Source organism: Rissa tridactyla, chromosome 3 (genome assembly GCF_028500815.1).
Source record: "Rissa tridactyla isolate bRisTri1 chromosome 3, bRisTri1.patW.cur.20221130, whole genome shotgun sequence".
NCBI classification, from domain to species: Eukaryota; Metazoa; Chordata; class Aves; order Charadriiformes; family Laridae; genus Rissa; species Rissa tridactyla.
Genome location: NC_071468.1, coordinates 10,435,399 through 10,455,446, shown reverse-complemented (window position 1 = coordinate 10,455,446; position 20,048 = coordinate 10,435,399). Strand labels below are relative to the sequence as shown.

The following is a 20,048-nucleotide window of genomic DNA, read 5'->3' as shown; positions in this document are numbered from 1 at the left end:
CTGGGAACAGAAACAAAATTCCGTGACTGTTGGAGATGTGTTTCATGCACTTTGGGAAGGCCACAATGTGAGTTCGCTTTATGTAAATTTAGGCTAGTACCAATTTCACTGACTTGAACCCAGTCCTAGCCCCAACTTTTATAAGTTTTTAGAGCTCTGCCTTGATGGTTACCAGCATCCAAACTGCCTAAACTTAAGCTAGTACAATTCAACACCTATGAACACAGCAGAAACAGTTTATCACATTTCTCTTGGTTTCTCACAGTGGGCATCTTCTGACTGGCAGCGCGGTGTGCCTAGGGTGGGTGGGTGGCTCCCTCAGTCTAGACATTTGACAAGGTGGTTAGGAACATCTGATAAACTTCCAGCCCCTCCACCCCCCAAAACCCCAGGGAGATGGATGCAAAATTGTGACCGTCCTGCAAGTAACGTATTCCTGCCTGGGCTGCTCAGTGGATCCGACCGCGCTCTGCCTTTATCGTAACTATTTGAAAGCAGTCTCTGCTCTAGAGCGGCACGTGGCTCAACCCCAGTTGCTGTGGGTCTGTCTGGGATCAGGTTGGAAGACGAAACACAGCGATAGACCCTGTCCGCTTTGGTGTGAAGCGCGCAGTCATGAATTCGGTGTTTTTCTGCAAGCTGCTGGGGAGCGAGGCTGCGGGCAGTAGGTGCATGCAAAGGCTCTGGTACCTGTGGAAGGGGTGGTGGAAACTTTCCCCCTCGCAGGAGAAGCACGAGACCCCGACGCCTCAAAGGCAGAGAGCAGTTCGTACAGGCAGGTGAGGGTCTGGGAGGAGGAGCTAGGATTGGGCTGTGGTCTCTCACTGATAGGGTTGTACAGCGTGGAAGTCCCTTTTTTCTCCTGGGAACTGTCTGGAGGTGGCAGGCTGCTTCTGAGTCTGCATCTAGCAGGGTCCAAAGCCCGTCTGCTCTATGCTGAACGCCTCAAAGTGTGTTTCGTTTCACCTCTGTAAGGCTGTTGGTGGGTGGCAGGTGTGTACGTCTGCAGAAGGATGCACTGATGCCATAGCGGTAACTGCGGTCTGGGACACGGTTTAGAGCATGGTGTGAAACAGAACAGTAGATAGAAGAGTTGCGGCATTTCCTGGTTTTATGAATTAGGCAAATATTGTGATTTTTTTTTTCCCGTAACTGTTGTTGGTGGGTTTTTTTACAAATTAATGCGTTTAAACTGTTTGAAACCAAGAGATGGGAGAGAAAATTGATTAGGCTCACAGGGGAAACTGTTCCCTTTCCCCCAGGTCAGTGCAGAGCTGCTCGAGAGAACAGGCTTTTCTGGTGGACACTGGGCCTGCTCTGTGCCGTGCCACAGACTGCTCTGCTGCGGGGGCATAGGCACAGGCAAGCTGTAGGTCTTCTCTGTGCCCTCATGAGCCGTGAGATCACCGAAAGCCATACAGGCAGAGCAGGTACCGTTATCACTCTTCATTGCTCTTGGGACCTGGGCAGAGTGTGTGTGACTTGGCACGGGGCAGGACATAGATGAGCACATTAATGAGCTGGATGCCAGTACTGCTCCTGAACCCACCAGCATGAGTCTGCTCCGTGGTGCTGTCTGAGAAGGACATGTCTGGCTACCTTCCCGGCTACACGAAGACCTAGGAACTTCTAATGCATGGGTGTAAACTTGCTGTAGCAAAGTGGAGACTGAATCTTTGCTGATTTTTGCAGTATTTGCAGCATCACTGGGGTGTAGGAACTTTACTGCTGCCCATATTGGGTGATACAAGTCTCCTCTGAGGATGTCCCGGTTCCAACGATCTTGCTAATTTGAACCCCCACCAGTTTACAGTAAAGACAAACCCCCAGTCACCACTAAGCTGTTCATGAGCGCAGGGGCAGAGATGGACTTGAAGGGGCTGGTTTCTGCCTCTGACAACTGTAAGCAGGTAGATCTTTTTCTCTACTGACTCTTCTTCCCCTCTATATTCAAACTCTGCCTTCTGTGCAAAGCAGAGATATTTACTGTCTTCCAAATACATATTGTTACCCAAAGTAGTTACTAGCCAAATTAAATTTAAATGCAGTCAAGTTTTATAGAGAGACAGAGTGTTAAAGAGGTGAAATGCACAGACTTTGTGGAGAGCACACACTCAGACACATGTACTGCCATACGCATTCCTGGACACTTGACTAACAAGTCAAAAGACTGGAGTGAAGATCTGAGCCCAAGCAGGTGGGAAAAAGTGGTTCACCGTCCAAGGACAGGCAATGTGTCTTCTGGAAAAGTGAGGAACATAGTCAGAGGTCAGCTTGCTGGAGGTAAAGGACGCCCTTTTGACTCAGATTCAGGGCTGCCCAGATGATTAGGAACTAGAAACACATGACACGAGGAGAGACTGAGAGAGCTGGGTCGGTTCCACCTTAAAAAGAGAAAGACTGGGGTGGGATCTTATTTCTTCCTTGAACTACCTGATGAAAGAATGATGCCAGACTCTTCTCAGAGGTGCACAGTGAAAGGATGAGATGTGATGGACACGAGGAAAATTAGATACAGGGAAAAAAAGGTAAAGAAAAACTTTTTCACCATGAAGAGCCTCAAACACTAGGACAGGGTCCCAAAAAGACTGTGGCATCTCCACCCTTGGAGGTACTCAAAACTCAGCTGGGCAGGGCCCAGAGCAGATAGCTCTAAGTTGATCATGCTTCGAGGGGTGGTTGGAGCAGAGACCTCCAGAGATTCCTTACACCTTTATTATTCTGAAATTTTAAGATACAGGCTAAGCCTCTCTACTCCTGATCTTCTGACACCTTCCCACAGTTCCTCCCACAGAGCCAAAAATTTCTTCTCCAGCCATTGGGGAATGGTCCTAGAGCAGCTGAGTGTGCTGTAGTACAAAAGACACGTGATGACTGTCAAGAGAGGAAACAAGCTTCTCTAGTGAGGGGTTCAAACTGGGAACACCCTGTTTATCAGGGTGTCCGCTTGCAGCTAGCTGCTGGTCACATTAACTCAACAGTGAAGACAGTATCAGACTTGGATGCCCTAGGACGGTCTTCCTTGTTAACAGCTTCAGGTGGTGATAGTAATGAAGGTAAGAAAATATGTGTTAAAATAATATTTGACCCAAGAGTCATTTCAGTGAAGTTTCTTTTAGTTGGGTTTGTCAGTAACTTCTGTCCTCCATATTTTTTGGCATATTTTTTGGCATATTTATGTTCTTTGGATGGTACATTTACAGTGGCAAAACAACCACAGTCTCAGGCTGCTTTAAGGAATGCCTTCTGGCATTTTCCCAAAGGTAGGTAGAAGCCAAGCAATCACTGTTGTGCTGAGGATGCAATGTCCATGCAAGGAAATAGAAAATACACGGGGAAAATGAAATGACAGGCAGAAAGGCAGTCCATTTGCTAAATACCGCAAGGAATTTGTACAGCCAGAGGTGGAAGAACATGGAGGTTAGAAAGGTATCTGCAGCATGACTCAATGACAGCAAAGGGGAACCAGAGCAGAAGAACCGTTATTTTTAGTACAGCAACGTCATGCTGTCCAGCTCCATGTCATACCTTATCACTTAGTTCAATCTCATCTCAGAAAAATTTCTGATGTCTTCCAAGGGAAAGAGCTGTTGAGGAAAGAGGGGTTGCCGGAGACAGAGCTGCTGGTGGGACAGACTGCAGGGCACTGAAACTGTATCTCTGGCCTGTATGGGATGTGGGCTGCAGGGCTGGATTCAGTTCTCCTTGGCCAGAAAGCAGATGAGATGACACAAGCTCCTAAGAGCTGCAGGGAGGTTTGAAGGTTTACATATGCAAAGAGAAACCAGCAATCTTCCAACTGTACCATCAACAACAGCATCTAGAAAACTGGGGGGAAGTAGAGCAACAGGCAAACAGGTCTTTGGGGTTGGGGATACTCTTTCCAGCGGGAGGCTCAGCACAAAGCAAAGTGTTGGTCGGGGCTTCTTCATCAGGTCCCAGTCCTACTGGGGAAGCGTGTCTGTTTGATCAGGACTCTAGGAATAGCGCCATGGGTGTATTTCTTGGGAAAACCAAATCCAGCCAACAGGCAGAATCCAACCTTAGGCTGCCGAATGGACTAATTTCCAAGAAATGCCTGAGGGAGGAAGCCAAGGGAGTAATTTCCTTTGCAAAGGGTGGTAACTCCCTCTTACCAGTCCAAGTTCCACATCTGCCATCCCGATAGAAAAGGTAGAGTGGGTCAGTGAAAGCCCAGATCAGGCTAATAGAGGCCCACCTTCGGGGCCAGGCTTCTGCTTTAATGAACAAAGAGAAGGAGCTTTGGACTCCAGAGGCATTGCCAAACCCAGCCTGCGTTTTAATTATAAGTTATAAAAATAAAGATTAAATGGATAGCAACTTACCACCAAACATAACAGCTTGATGCTGCCCACCAACCTACTTGAAATGTCCCTGTTATACATGAGCATAAAGATGTTGCATTTTTCAGGCATACTGATAGGGCGGTTGCTCTGCACAGAACAACATGCAGATTTTCAGCACAATTTGAAATTGTGTCATTGAACTGAAAAGCTACTGAGGACTTTTTTCCCCAGCTAGGGACCAAAAGGTCTCTGTTCCCCTAGCCAGGTGAATGTGCTAGCTGTTGGCAGCTCTGTAGCCCGCAGAGTTAAATGGGTGCTTGTTTAGTTGTGTAGCTTAAATATTCGACGCTGTCAAATGCTGCTTGGAAACGCAGATGTTTGGAGCCCTTCTGCTCGTGATTAGGACTTTTCAAGGGTAACATGTGATGCATTATTGACTGGTTGACTTTATGGAGAGGCTTTTGTTTTCCAGCCCTCTTAATAAAATGGTGACCTAAATGGTTTTTTTTTAAATCCATTTTGCGGAGTGGTGCTGCAGCGGCTTTTCATTTACAACCAATTGTTAATTAGGCCAAACATCCGTAGGCGTTTCCTGTTTATTTTGCCCTTTTTCGCTCGTTTGGTCAAGCGCGTGCACATGTGTATGAGCTGCTGCTTTTCCGTTAGTATTGTTTGCAGTCATTTCGCAGCTTTCTCCTGGTGCCTTATGGGCTGTCTCCGCCACAGAGGGCTGCTCGAGAAACACCGCCTCCACCAACTCTCCTGTCCTCCCGTTGCTTTTAGGGGATGGACACCCCAGAGTCTAATAATGATACTTTATATGTCAGCTTTTGTGACTTTCTTGTCAGAAGCCTGAAGAAGACAGAACTAGGAGTTGCTGGAGGGATGTGGGAGCAGAAAGGAGGGATGAATAGCACAGCAGGGGAGCACAGGAGCTCTAGAAGGGTTATTGCCCCCTAGATAATGGTGGATGGGACTGAAAAGTGATCAGAAAATTTGTCTAGCACAAGGGAGGCCCCTTGAGTTCACTCTGGCCTGGGCATGAGAGTTGCTGAATGGTTCCAGTAAAGAAGGAGTGCATATGTAAATATATAAATACTGAAACAAATGTATAAAAACTGAAGAAGACTGGGAAACGTGGAAAATTCATGAGGAGTTGCTTGCAAACAGCTCTTTTAGGTCCAGGTTAAAGACTGCTAACAAAGGAGCTCCTTTGGCACATTTTTTTGCCTTCGCTGATACGTATCTGTGAACCTCTCCTTTCTAAGGTTTGTACAAATTGAATGATCAAGTGGTCGCTGCTCAGGCGTGTATTTTGGAAGCGTGATGGACTAGACGCTTTCCACTGATGCTTCCCACTGCTGTTGATCCTGATGTCTTCTGTGTTAATGCTATGTTTGAATACTAACCCTTTTCTTTTGTCACATCTGTCTTCTTGCAGGCATATATGCTGAAGTCATTTGAAATGAATGGTCTGCCCAAGGCGGTGCCTTTAAGTTTGCCTTATCAAGACTTCAGAAAAGATGTGTCAGACTACTGGGAAAAGCCTAAGGTATCCCAGCGGATAAAGAAAGTTGATTTCTCAAATGTTGTCTTGACTGCTCCTTGCAAACCTCTGGAACCTTATCTGGAAATGAATGGAAAAGAGGAGGAGGAAGAAGAGGAGGAGGAAGAAGAGGAGGAAGAAGATGAAGAGGAGGAGGCAGAGGAGGAAGGAGATGAGATTGACATGCACAGCGGTTCCAGCAGCGACTTGAGTCAAAAAAGCACAGAGCGCAGCCAGGAGTGCGCACCATCCACGCTGCTGGCTGATGACCAGAAGGGATCCAAAGGTCGAGCGTCCACGGCTGATGGGGACCTGGAGCTGGAGGAAGGCTCAAAAACACTAGTGCTGTTTTCACCAGGTGATCTGAAAAAGTCTCCGGTGACCACAGACTTGGCTCCAGAAGTTGATCTGGGCACTCTTGCTGCACTGACACCTCAGAGTGAGCGGCCACAGCCTATGGGTAGCCAACTGGATGTATCCGAGCCAGGAACCCTCTCCTCAGTCCTTAAATCTGAACCAAAGCCTCCCGTGGCAGTGGCTACAGCTTCCTCCCCCTTTACCAAAGTTGAGCGCACATTTGTTCATATTGCTGAAAAGACCCACTTAAATGTCATGTCTTCCAGTGGCCAGCTGATGAGGCATGAGGAATACTGCCCTCCGGGCCAGTTTGAGGAGGTCATTATCGAAGAAGAGCTGGAGGACAACCTGGTGCTGGTAGAGAATGGAAGCATACATTCGGGGCTAGAAGGGGCAGAGACAGAGAGCTGCGCGCTTTCAGCTAATCCCATTGAAACCACCTCAGAGGCGGTGGGAGAGCAGCTGGCACTTCCCAATGGCGTAGCAAAGCCTCCCGAGGACAAGCCGGAGCTCTCTGACAAAGTGGCGCTCTCACTGGATTTGGAAGAGCCCAGCAAGATGGTTACAAGGGAGCCTGACCTTGATAAGTCAGCATCGGTGGCAGAACACCTTAAGCGAGCAGAGCCCCTCCTCGACACACCGCAGCAGGGCCCCAGAAGACCTCTGGGCTCCAGGTATAGAAGTCGGATACCCATTTTGTTCTCTGAGGAGGACACCGGCTCAGACCTTTCAACTTCACTCTCGGCCAAAGAGAGGCTTTATAAGAGGGCAAAGCAACCTGACTTGGCTCGCCTAGTGATGGAGAAGAGGCAAAACCGCCTCCTTCGGCTGGCCTCAGGGGCCTCTTCCTCAGCGTCCTCCAGCGATGAGAGGCGGCGGGCCTCAGAAACCTTGTCAACCACCGGTTCTGAGGAGGACACCCATGACTCTGATGACTCCGTCCCGAGGAAGGCGGGGAAGGAGAAGCCTGCCCTTCTGGGGAAAGAAGAGAGACCCATAAGCACAAAGAGCAGAATTCCTCGGCCCATCACGCCAGTGAAAACACCGCTAGAGGTGGCAAAGTCTGAGAGCTCCACGGCCGTTGGAATGGCAGTGCTGTGTAGCTCCCCGCAGGACGCGGCTGTTGCCTACAGGTAAGACTAAAAGAGTGAGCAATGCAAAATGTTGGACTTATTAAGGAGGATCAGCCAGGGCTTGGCTCACCTCCCACTGCTTTGCCTTTCACCTGGCTTCCATGCGTGGTCCATCCCTGTTTCCTACAGTCATTTCAGCTCACTGGTGTGTGAAATTCCCACCTCTCTGTCTTCTTTGGCTCAGTCTGGCCAAAGGGCCAAGCCCCTCTTCACTTGCCCTGGCTTTAAGGCCTTTTTGCCTTCCACGAGCTCATTCATTTGGTCTGATCCTGCAAATAGCAGATCATTCTGGTGTTGAGCTCTCAGTTTTGTAGCATGCTTGGCACAGCCATAGCCCTGCAGGGGGACCTGGCCTGGCTATTGTGATTAGAGCTGCACGGGCTGTGAGGTTGCCAGTTGTGATTGCCTCAGAAGATGCCCAGCATGCGAAGAGCGGGAGAGAGGGAGGTGCACACGCATGGGCTTTGGCAGTGACCTGGAACAGTGTGGGTCACCTCCACACGGTCTGAATTCTCTACACATCCCTGTGCCTTAATTTTTTTGGGAGGTACCTGGCTCTCTATCAAATAAGCACAGAGATGTAAGTAGAGGTGGACCTTCTGAATTCATCAGTGTTTGGCTTTTCTGCCTGGCCTTGGGGCTGGAGGTCCAGCCAAGGAGCAGAGCTGCTGCTGTGGCTCTGCCACAGGTCCAGCAAATTCTGCTCTCTCAGAGACATGGGGTGAAGGGACAGGATCCCGGTGGGTTGGTTTATCTTCCAGCACAGTGCAACTGGTGCAATCCAGCTCACGCCCACGTTCCCAGATTGTATCTCCTGCCTTGAAAGAGGTTGCTGCATCCATGCTGCATGTTAAGAAGAGTCCCAGGTTTGTGCTATCAGCCAAACCATGCCTGCGTGTTGTCCCAGAAGGTGCTGGAGGATCAGGGCAAACACTAGTGAACAGCATCGAGAGTTACAGGATGGTGTTCAAGCCAGTGCCCCATCTTGTTCACGGCATAGCTCCTGTCATCCTGGTGCTGGAGACTCCTTGTAATTTTCCAGCAACATTCGTGCCAAACCTGCCAGGAGCCTGAAGCCCCTTGCAGAAATTCTCCTTCATCCTCCCTCTTCTCTTCCCCTGCAGGCTTCAGGCACAGAGACCAGCTGGAAGTGTCCCAAACGAGTGCCGAATAACGCAGATACAAAGTCGGCTTCCTCCTTCACCGAGCTCTAGTTCTCTTCCTCCACGGAGCAGCTCACGGAGATCCAGCTGTGTATCCCCTCGGAGCCCTGTCCTTCCTTCAAGAAACCCCAGTGCTTCCCCCAGAAGCCAGCTGCCGCCTCGGAGGGAAAGTCCTTCTCCCGGCCGACAGCATAAGCCAGGGACTGCTCTTCAGCGAGTTCCTTCTTCCCCCCGACCTCAGCCCCCAGCTCAGGCCCTGGGGCCAACAGGAGATTCCCTGCCCTCTCCTGGTGTGGCCAAAAAACGACAAAGAGGAAAAACCCAGACTCAGAGTCCAGCAACCAAAGGAAAGCAGGTGTCCCTGGAAAGTAAGGCAGCTGCCAGATAATGATCTTCTGCCAGCCCAACAGACTGGGTAACTTCTGCATATAGTATACACTTGAGATGCTGCAGCACAGCCTTCCACGCTGGACCCATGAGTGTATAGCAGTAGCTGTACTTCAATGCTTCACTCACTCTCACCCCACACCGTCGCGATCAGCTCCCACGGGCCTGAGAGCCTCTGAGCCACGGAGCCTTCTTCAAGGGAGACATCCAGCCCGCAGCTCACGCTTGCTAACGCACAGCACCAAGCAGCGACCCAGGCAGCCCGCCTAGTGCCTGACCCTCCTCCCTCCCCAGGCATTCCCCTCTCTCTGTTAGCAATACCAGTCACCAACACTGACCCTGGCTTTGGAAAGAGGAGCAGAGGTGATGAGAGCAAGGCCTGCTGGAGAGGAAGGCTCCTGTCCTGCAGGCAGCTCCCTCCTCTCTCCATGCTGGGAAAACGCCAGCCTTGGCCACTGCCATCTACCTGAGTGTTGGCTTGCCTCCTGTCACCTGTGTTAGCAAGGGATTGTCACCAGCTTAGCCAAGAGGGATGGATGTGTCCTTGTGAGCTGAGATAAGAGCAGGGGCAGGGTGGAGGGGGCTCTTCTCTCCTTTCCAGAGATGCCTCTGCAAGTGGGAGTGGGAGACAGGCAGGTCTCGCTGGATGCTCCTACCTGCTCCAGGATGTCCCACAGAGGAGGCCGTCTGGCACTGCTGCTCGGCGACACTGCTGATGTCTCAGCAGATGCCTGTGTGGTGGGTATTTAGATGGAAGTAATTGCGTATTGGCAGCTTGCTGGGAAGTCAAGAGCGCTTGCTAATTGATGTAGAAGGGAGCACACTGCAGCCACTTCTGTCTCAAATACCAAACTGTGATCTGTGGAGACCACATCTCCCAACATGGGTGGCTCCTCTCGACCTGAGTGTGGCTGGTGCCACAGACCTATAGTCCACCAAACACAGCTGAAGATGTGAATAGTCACTGGATGCCTTTAGCTTGGGTGCCCCTTGCACCTAAATTCCTTGTGCTTTATTGTCACGCTCTTGGTGTTTGTGAATTTTGGCACTGTGGTTGAAAGTTCCCCTACACGGCAGGGTGGGAAATTATTATCCTGTAGTATACTCAAAAGCTGCTGCTTTGCGAGGAGAGGTTTGCTGGCACGCCATGGGTTCCTTGTGCATTTCTATCCAAGAGCATAGTGGGTTGAGTTGCAGAAGTTGAGTTTATGTCTTTCTCTTTCTTGGTGCTCAGCTCTTCCACACGTTGCGTGAGAACTACCAATGTGAACGTAAAACCAAGGGCTGTGCTCTAGCAGTAATATTACCAGAGCAGAAGCTTAGCGCTCAGCTAGAACTAAATCAACCAACTTTTTAGCCCCCAGACTAATTAGGAAGGTTTAAAAATTAAAGCCAGGAAGACTGATACCTGTCTGAGCTTGATGAGATCTTGAAGCAGTCACAAAATTTTCCCCGCACCTCACAGGGGGAAACACTCCAGACCCAAATACTTCGGGCTTCACACCATTGTCATGCCCAAAAGAAGTTTTGCATGAGGCAGAACAAAAATGCGGCTGCTCTGTACACTCATTCCCACAGCTGCAACTAGCTCCGAATATTTACTATTTGCAGACAACAAAGTTTGATAGAGTAATCTGGAGAGTGATGACCTTGATTCATCTGAACATAGGTACAAACAGTCACACTGATGGCCATCGAGTCCCAGGGATCCTGAAGTTGTTCACATCTACAGGAACCGTTCTGGAAAAGAGCATGAGAGCTGTGACAGGGTGGCTGGGAGAAAAGGGTACTCCTTAGACATAGAATCATGGAATGGTTCGGGTTGGAAGGGACCCTGAAGATCACCTAGTTCCATTCCCCTGCCCTGGGCAGGGACACCTCCCACTAGACCAGGCTGCTCAAAGCCCCATCCAGCCTGGCCTTGAACACCTCCAGGGATGGGGCAGCCACAGCTTCTCTGGGCAACCTGTTCCAGTGCCTCATCTGAACAGGGAAATGTATAGAAATAGGTGACAGGAATTACTTCTTTATATGACAGTCTCAGTGTTGCCAATGCTAAGAATTTATTTCATCTAGCTCAAAGTGTTTGCTGGTTTTCATTGATGTTGTTCCCCCTGGTAGAGTAAGAAGCACCCTTTCTAGTCTAAAAACATGCCCTCGTCTTGGCAGAGAAGCAATGGGAACTCCAAGGTCAGGTTGCGGTTTGATGGACTGACCTGATGTTGCCACCAAAAGCAGTGGTCCCTCCAGGTTCCAGCTGTTTCGTTGCACTGTCCCACCCCCTTACACCGGGGCAACTATTTGGTGAAGTGGCTGGAAATGCTGATCCAGCATGACACCAAGAGCTCTGGTTTGCTGTTTTGGTTTTCATCTGGTTCGGTTCCTCAGTCTGATTCAGCATTTGGTCACACAGCAGAAGTGGGGGAAGGAGATGACAGAGAGTATCTTCTGGTCTTCTGGTGGCACTGTAACTTCATGTGAGTTTGACGTGTGGGTGAAGCTACAACCTAAATATGCCCTACATGTTTAGAAACTAGAAAACAGAGTAAACCCAAACATGGATTATTTCCAGAAATATAAACCATAATGGCACTCCTGTTAATTTGTTGAGGGGATATTCATTTTAGAGTGCTCAGACGGTAAGACTTTGTTATGAAGTCTTTACCAGATGCTCCATCCAGGTCTTAGATACACATGCCGAAAACGACATGAAAAGAACTTGGAAAGAGGGCTACAGGACTATTAACAGGGTGGCAAACCTGCCTTATCATGGGAGGCCAATAAAGCACAATTGACGTATTTGTTCAAGAGAAAGTTTAAAGGAGCGTTTTCCATGCCCCAGCTATACCCATGTCAGGAAGGAAGCTCCAGAGCAGAGATCTTCCGTCTGGCACATGAAAGCAGGGAAGATGGAGTAGCTGAGAGTGGCAGCTGAAGAAATAGGGCAGGCTTTTAGTTGCGAAGCAATTGTCCAGTGAAATCTTTCACAAGAGTGTGGGGACTTTTTTCTTATTAAAAGGTTCTCTGAGAAACCTAGCTGTCTTCTAAGAGGTTTTCCTACCATGACCCAACCACAGGTAGCAGGCAGGATGCTGGTGACACCAAGGTATCATCTCTCTTTGTCGTGCAGTAGATTCCTGGTCCTGCCGGGCCCATGTCAAAGCTGTCGCATGTTGGAGAGCCACCAGACAAGTCCCGCAGCTTTCGGAAAGCCAGTGAAAGATTTCCAGCACAGAAAATAACAGCCGTTCCCAGTGTTGTCTGACAGGGCTGGGCTGAGGGTGCAGCTGGGCCCACAGAGGTCTGGGGTTGGCGTGAGTCGTCTCCTTGCGGTTGTGCTTCCCCGCCCCAGCACAGCCCTGCTTCCCGGCTCTCTCTGGCACGGAGGACAACAGCACGGTGCTCCCCCGGTCATTTGGGATGAGAGAGGGCTGTGCCATCAGGTGCGATGGCAGTGAAAGGGGGCTGACTGCAGCAATGCTTTCTCCCCAGAGAGCCTGCGCAGGACCTGCCGGGCGCTGTCACTGAGGGGTTTCAAAGGGTCGTTCCTGCGAGGCCTGACTGTCCCCGCGTATCCCACAGGTTTGGGTCTCTGGACCTGCTCCCCTTCCTTGTGGCAAGAGGTGCTGTAATCCTGGCTGGATGTCACATCGCCTTCTTCATTCCTTCACTGAAGTTATTTTTACAGGAGCTTTGGCGCTGGCCTTTTCCAGTTAGGTGGCTGTCAAGAATTTGCTAACAAAAGGTGGTCCACAGACCCGCGTTTTGCTGGCAGAGGTGGTCACAGGGCACTGCCTGCCCTGTAAGCCCCCTGTTAGCAGCCCGCGTGCTGCAGGTGGTGATGGCTTGATCCCTCTTTCAGGTGTCAACAGAGGGACACGAGAAAGCCGTGGGTGCTGCTCCAGATCCCCTCCCTGGCTCTGATTTTCAAGGTTCTGCCCTTCCATTGCTTGATGGTGGGTGTGACCCCAGGGTGCGCCCGTCACTGGGGTGCTCAGCACACCCTGGTCGCAGGAGTTCCCATTCCTCTTGTGTGTCTGTCTGGAGGGATCCTCTGGCAGGCAGGTGGACCAGTAGTGATGCTCTCTGCTAGTGTCACTGTGAAAACAGCCCTGCAGAAGTGTCAACGACTCCTCTTTTTCCTCTTATCTTCTCCTCTTCCTCTACACTGCATGGAGGCCAGAAGGGCACCTGCCATAGTTGGAGCAAACACAGGAGATCATGTCTGGGGGAAGGTGGGGACGAGGTCTGTGATGTTAGGGAGAAGTTAGGTGGTTGAGGGATGCCAGACGATCCAGTCTGATGTCGCAGGACATGGTGGAGTGTCACATCCCAGAAAGGCAGGAGGGGCAAGACCCTGCTGTTCTCCGCCATGATACGTGGTGTGCAAGCTCTGTCAAGCCTCAGGGACACACAGGGCTTCTCAAACGCTGCTGTTGATGTATGGCTGCATCCTTGCTTCACTGCAAAGGAGAGAAGATCGAGCTGACCAGAGCAGAGGAATCACAGAATCACAGAATGATAGGGGTGGGAAGGGACCTCTGGAGATCATCTAGTCCAACCCCCCTGCCAGAGCAGGGTCACCCAGAGCAGGTGGCACAGGAACGCATCCAGGCGGGTTTTGAATGTCTCCAGAGAAGGAGACTCCACCACCTCTCTGGGCAGCCTGTGCCAGTGCTCTGCCACCCTCCAAGGAAAGAAGTTTTTCTTCATGTTGAGATGGAATTTCCCGTGTTCCAGCTTGTGCCTGTTGCCCCTTGTCCTGTTGCTGGGCACCACTGAAAAGAGCCTGGCCCCAATAGCTAGGAAACAGCTAGGAAGAGTAAAGAAAACTGTGGAGTCAAGGGGGGGAGGAGAAGCAGGCTTCTCAGCACTTTTCCATGTTTGCGGGAATTTCTGGGAACAGCCTGACACTACGTGGTTCCCCATGGGTATGTGTGCTGCAGGGTCTGTCCTGTCCAGCTGCAGATGGTTGTGCCCGTGTGTGTTTTGAGGAGATTCCTGGGACAGGCTGCCACCGTGCCTGCGTCTATGTGTGCATGTGATGGGTGGTAGGAACGGACAGGAGTTGTTCAGGGGAGCACTGTGGGGTCCTGTGTACGTTGGGAGCATAAGTGTCTTTAGGACCGCCTGGTATCGTGAGTCACAGCAAACGCTCTGATGAGAGTCTTCACTTTGCTCGGGTCTGCAAAGGTCCCACCTGCTTTCTTATCTGCCAGCTGAGAAGATGGCACACTGGCTGGTAAAAATGAGTCAATGGCTGCTCTCTGTCCAGGAAATGTTTGCAAAGAAACAGCGATACGGGGAGGTGGGGGAGGGAGGGGCGTGCCAAGTTGGCGAATCTGAAAGTTCTTAGTGGTAAGCCAGTGTGATGACAGGTTCTATGAGCAGAGGAAGCAAAAGGACCGATGGCACCAGTCAGACTAACACCGTGGAGCGGCTTGAACACGTGGATGGAGCTGCTTAACTTGATTCGTCTGGTTGGCAGCACAAATGCTTCTGCTTGTCTTGGTGCAAAAGGTGTGTGGGTAGCAGACACCTCTGAGACAGTGTGCTTGGAGTCTGTGAGAGGCAGGAGACTTTGCTTGCCCTTTCTAAGTAAAGAATATTATAATATATATATTATTATAATGATATAATATAAGTAGTGCCCATTATATATAGTGGCTAAAGGTTGAAAAGGATCCTGCTACCTTCAAAGAAGCGCCCTGATGCTACGTGACTTCTGATGTGTACAGGACTGACCGCTGTGTGCAGTAGATGTTGGATGGAGGAACAGGGTACCACATGTGAGCTGTGAGGCTCTGCTTGCCAGAGCGTGAACCAGGGGCGAAACCCCCCCCAGCTTGGATGGTGGGCAGCCATCGATGCTTGCCATCAGAGTTGTTGTAACTGGTGGACTGCCACCCGTCTTTGCGTGGCGTGGATCATGGTTTGGAGAGTCCCTGCTCACATGGCTGCCCTTGACTAACACGAGCGTGGTTTGTTTGCTAGTGAAACACTTCAATCCAAAGCAAGTTCTGTTGGAGCAAGAAAATCTTTGATGTTTCTCCTTTCCAACACAGGTATTTTCTCAGTGTAGATCCTCTGTAAGAAGGTGGCTAAGTACCTGTTGATAGCCTGATCAGCTCCAGTAGCAGCTCGATGGTCCCTTAGCACACTTCTTTCTTTACTCTGTATAGTTTACTCATCCATGGCATGATCCCACCACTATTCCACGTGCACAGACACTGATGGCCACCTAAGGCCTTGCAATCAACTATATGAATCAACTGCCGTTAAATTAATCTTGTGAACACAGTAAAAGTCCTGTTGTGGACATAACGGGTTTGGTTTCAAATGAGTTTCTTCTGGCTTAACCGAAATGTGCCCGTGCTCCAGCGTCGCTAGGCTGGTTTCACAAAGCACGTGGGACCACTTGGGAGTTTGCGACCACCGTTGATTCCATCGGTTTGACAGCTACTCTGACAGCTGCACAGCTGCATGCGAGGGAGAGAGCTCGGGCTCCTGTTCGGGCCCTTCCCTCTTGTGGTGCGTGCCTGTACCACTGGGTGGGTGCCCATGGACTCTCGAGGTCCCCTGCAGAACCATGAATGGTTGTTTTGGTCTTCCTCAGCCTGTTGCTGTGCCCCGAGGGGCTGGGACCATGCTGATGGTAACAGCAGAGACAGCTGATGTTAAGACAGGTTGGCAGCATCTCGGTGAGCGTTGGGGTTGGTATCTTTGTGAGACCAGAGAATAGCCCTGGTTGCAGGCTGTGGTGAGCCGTGGTCCCGGGCACAGCCAGGATCCCATGAAATGACAGTGATTTGCACGCCACAACTCTGCTGTCCCCTCGTTCCTAATTTACCTCCTCTAGCAAATCTTGTCTTCAAAGTCACCGTGTACTCCCTGCAGCTCAGTCCATCTCTAGCCGGGGGCTTGGAGCCCTCCTGGATTTCTGCAAAGCTTGAGGCAGGCTTGGCCACCAACCTATGCAGCAGGCTGGTTGCTCCGGGTTGTAGGGGGGAACACTATCCCTTCTATTTCTGGAGCTGCAAATGCCTGGAAAGCAGGTTTGAAGTGGGCGTTGATGCCCTCTGTGCTAAAAGGAGGAAGAGAGGTCCCACACCAAACCCAGAGGTGGGTTCCAGGTAGGGCCCAAGGTGAGAACTCCTCCTGCTCTTAGCTCCTAAACCAGAGTGGGCTGCAGGGGTGAGATCTCTGCTGGGCTGGTATTAGCATGGGGCTTGCCAGTAGCTGCTCTGCCCCTGGCTTGCCTCATATTGCCCCTGCCCTGAGCCCGAGGAGGTCTGACGCGGGGTCGCTGGAGGAGGCACAGGCTGACGTTTACTCAGCACATGGGTAAATGGCTGCCGGGGTGCGGGGCAGGGGCTCCTGGACCATCGCCTGCAGATGGTGTGACGAGCTCTGCAGGACGCCGGGGTTTAGGCAAGGAGTCCAGGCAGAACACTGCGTGTGAAAACCAGTGTCAGCGACACGGCTGTGCCATGGGCTGCTTCTTCTCCGGACAGGAATTGGAGCTGGAAACACAGATAATTTTGTATATCTCCTTTTAACACGATAGCATGTGACTCTACACTCAGATATTGTATCTGGCGCACCGACGTCGGTTTCCTTCGCCTCTGGCACAGTCTGACAAAGTCTTTTGGCCTGGAGACAGGACTTCTGCTCCTTGGTACTGCCTGCCTGGAAATGCGACTGGGTCCCAAGGCTAAATCTCTCTACATATCTTCTTTGCATTCTTTAGGAAAGCAGCTGGAGAATGTTTACACACTGCAAACAGAATGTACGACTCCGACCGAGGAACCACAATCCGGTTCAACTGCATGGCAAATTTCTTGGCCATAAAATCTGGCATGCATCACAGAGGCCCTGTCTGTGTACAGATCCACCTGGCATTTGTCATTACTTCAGAACACGTCTTAAAAAAAAAAAAAAATAATAAATGATGATGCCAATTCTTGTTCATACCAGACACAGTTGTCATTAGATTTGTTATTAAAAGGGGATTCTTGATCATGCCATTAAAACCGGTCTACCTTTTCATTGGTGTCTTCTCACATTTATTGGTGTGGCCATGTGAAGCAGAAACACCACCTGAATTGTTGGCAAGGGACCTTGGCTACGATGGTACCTGGGTCTCATTTCAGCTGTGGCCCCCGTTCCTTCTCTGACACCTCCTGTAGAGCTGTGCCCCAGGTTGCCGTAAGATTTCCCCACGAGGTACATGATTCTTCCCGACATCACGACAACTCAGTCGGCTGTGACCAACCCTAAAACACATGATGGCAAGGACCAGGAGCATTCCCTTGTTTTAATATGAGCATCGATGATGCAGCTCCTGCCTCGTGCCTGTAGACAGGTACGCAGGAGCTCAGAGCTGTCTGAGTTGGTGGTAGCCTTTCCCTGTGCCACAGTGGTAACGCTGCTCCCTCTTCTCTTGGCGGCTTGTGATTCATGCAAGGAGGCAAGGTCAGGGGGACGACTTGGAAAAATTCGCTAGAGCAGGGCTGTTGGTATTCATGCCAGGGTTTTTGCACCACAGACATGTTCCTTCACCATGAATCTTGTTCACAGCCACGCTGCCTGCAGCAGGCTCAGCTGTCCACTGCCAGAACAGCATCTGTCAGAGAGCAAAGCCTGCTTTTTTAACAAAAAAAAATATGCTTTTAGGGTAGAAGCCTAGATGGCACAGCTAAGTAACTGTGCAGTTGTTTGTGAGACCCATGCCTGGCTGATCCATGCAGTCCATCTGGGATCTGCCTGGAAGATCTTCACTGAACTCCAGAGCTGGCGAGGGCCAGTGTTTTACAGGACTGGACTCTTGCTCTTCTGCTTTATATGGTCTTCCCAATTTGAGCACCACTGACGATGCTTCACTGGCCCCATCTGTACTCCGTGCTGAGACCAGCCAGCTGGGGCTGCAGTTGGACCTGCACGTTGATACGCTGGAAGCGGAGCAGAACCAGTAACTTGGCACGGTTTGACTTGTAACACTGACCGACAGTCTGAGATTTAAGCCGAGGGCAGCTCCTACAGCAGTCACTTCCCCACGTGCAAGTTGCCGAGTGGCTATCGTCTGCAGACCACATCCGGGTGCGAGCAGTACAGTTCCTTACGCAGGTTGGGAAGGAGTGGTGGAAGAGGGAACAGGGCAGCTACGATGGATCGTTTTCACCGGCTGGTAAGTTCGTGCCCCTTCGCCACGTTCAGTCGGGCACCTTTACCGAGCCCAGGAGACTCTGCAGACAGGGTTAGACACAGCTTGCAAGCCGCCAGCCGTCCTTTGTACACAGGTAGTACAGGGCTCAGACACATTCCTTGGCTAAACATTCCTAAACTTGCAGCCACCTTTAGGCACATAGAAGCCGTCTGCTGGCAAGTGTGTGTCAGCTTCTGCGGCTCCCTGACGCAGGCTCATTCTCCTGTTGCTCAGTTGCAACTGCAAAAAAAAAAAAAAAAATAACAACAACAACAACAACAAAAAGGCGCAGGCAGGAATAAGTGTGGCCACCAGCCAGTGAAGATGGTTAGGTATTAAAAATAATCTAAATGTGGCTCAAAATACTGTTTACGAGGCATTAATGCCCCCAGGCAGCAGCAGGAGGAGACGGGGAGGACGTGAAATTCAGATTCACTTTGTCCTAATTTCGTGACTGTGGTTACGAGTGGAATACCTATTTGCAACATTTGGGTATACGGTAAAGTACCTCCACTAGCATCACCACGGTCTAACACGCCAGCTGAGTGCTTTGTCTGAGATTTCAGCTGATAAAAAACCTACGGGGTAAGAATAGAATTCGTACCCGACAATGTGATTTTCTGCAGGTTGGCTTTGTTAGGCAAATATGGTAGCTGCTTTTTTTTTTTTTTTTTTTTTCTTTTTACATTGCCTAGCTGGTCATATACAGCATTTGACTAAATACCCCCAAACACACTAATCCCACGTTTGTACACTGCGCAGGTGAGAGCTGCCAACGTCTCTGATAAAGTAGCCCACGGTAATCCGATAAAAGCAGCAATGAGGAGCAGCAGAAAGCTTAGTCTCCTTTGGATACACCGAGTACTCTGACAGGAGAACGCTGTCGGCCCCTCTCAGCTTTCAAGGGCTGTGAAAAATGGGTGAGAGTGAAGAAAAGAATGAAAAAATAAGTGCTCCCTTGGAAAGATGTTCCTGTGATGACAGGTTTTATTCTTTCTCCTATAGCCAACACACAGTTGACTCTAGTGCAGAACCTAAATCCATAGAAAGAAGCATTGGGATCAAAGAAGCTCCTTAAAGTCCATGTCAGGAACAGGCAGACGAAAATTAAAGCTGAGCAGCATCACCTAGGAAATGGAGAAATATTGCAGAACCGCATGGACCGGCTGCCAGCAGGAGGGGTTACAGGGGGGAGCTTCATCACCCACCCCTGGGAGGTGAAATGAGAGGTCCTCTGGAAGACGCGTTTGTCAGATGCAAGGTGCCGGGTACAGCGTTGTCAGAGGCACTCTGCCTTTGTCAAGCGAGAAGGCAAGTGGGGAAAGAAACGAAAACTACCTGATCGTACTGGAACAGTTCCAGGAAATGTGAAAAGACAGGTTTGTAGGAGGTAGGAGGAGGCAATATCTTTTCTGGGACCCGCCAATATAGTTTGAGAAACCAAAGAGGCTTGGTTCTTCAGAGACCTTGCTTCTGCCGAGCTGACGCAGCCATCTTGAGGTATTTCAAGACAAGAAGAGCACGGACAAGGCAAGCCACAGAAGTTCCCTGCAACTGCAAGGAAACAGAGCTCCTGCTTGTTATTCCTGGCTTTGCCTTCGTCTACCCTCTAGCGTCAGAGGGTAGCTATGATGGGGTCTCAAAGTGGGGCTCTGCAGTCAGCTAGACCCGAGGACCGCTGACGTGTGAGAAACGGTCCTTCAGGCCCACATGTCCGATTGCAGAGAGCATCTAGAAACAGAAACTTGCGGCATCAACACAGATTTCATTACTTAGAAAAAAGCTCAAAGTCAGTTAAAGAAAATAACTTATTTGAGTCCCCTAATTCACTAATTCATATTTAAAACACAACAAGGTAAAGCCTCAGGTTTAAAATAACAGGCTGAACTAGTCCCAAACCTTGCGGTATAACGTTCATAGGCTCACAGGATGCTTTAGGCTGGAAGAGAC

The 20,048-nt window shown here is 50.3% G+C and overlaps 1 protein-coding gene across 5 annotated transcripts in view; it reads left to right on the top strand.

The window, feature by feature from the left end:
• Positions 1-16,887, top strand: part of TTBK1 (tau tubulin kinase 1) — a 117,044-nt gene extending 100,157 nt beyond the window's left edge. For all 5 annotated transcript variants that reach the window (XM_054196636.1, XM_054196637.1, XM_054196635.1 and 2 more), the window contains 2 exons: positions 5,749-7,343; positions 8,468-16,887. In XM_054196636.1, coding sequence (XP_054052611.1) covers positions 5,749-7,343; positions 8,468-8,894 — 2,022 coding nt within the window. In that variant the 3' untranslated portion in view covers positions 8,895-16,887. The remainder of the gene's footprint in view (positions 1-5,748; positions 7,344-8,467) is intronic.
• Positions 16,888-20,048: the final 3,161 nt, after the last annotated feature.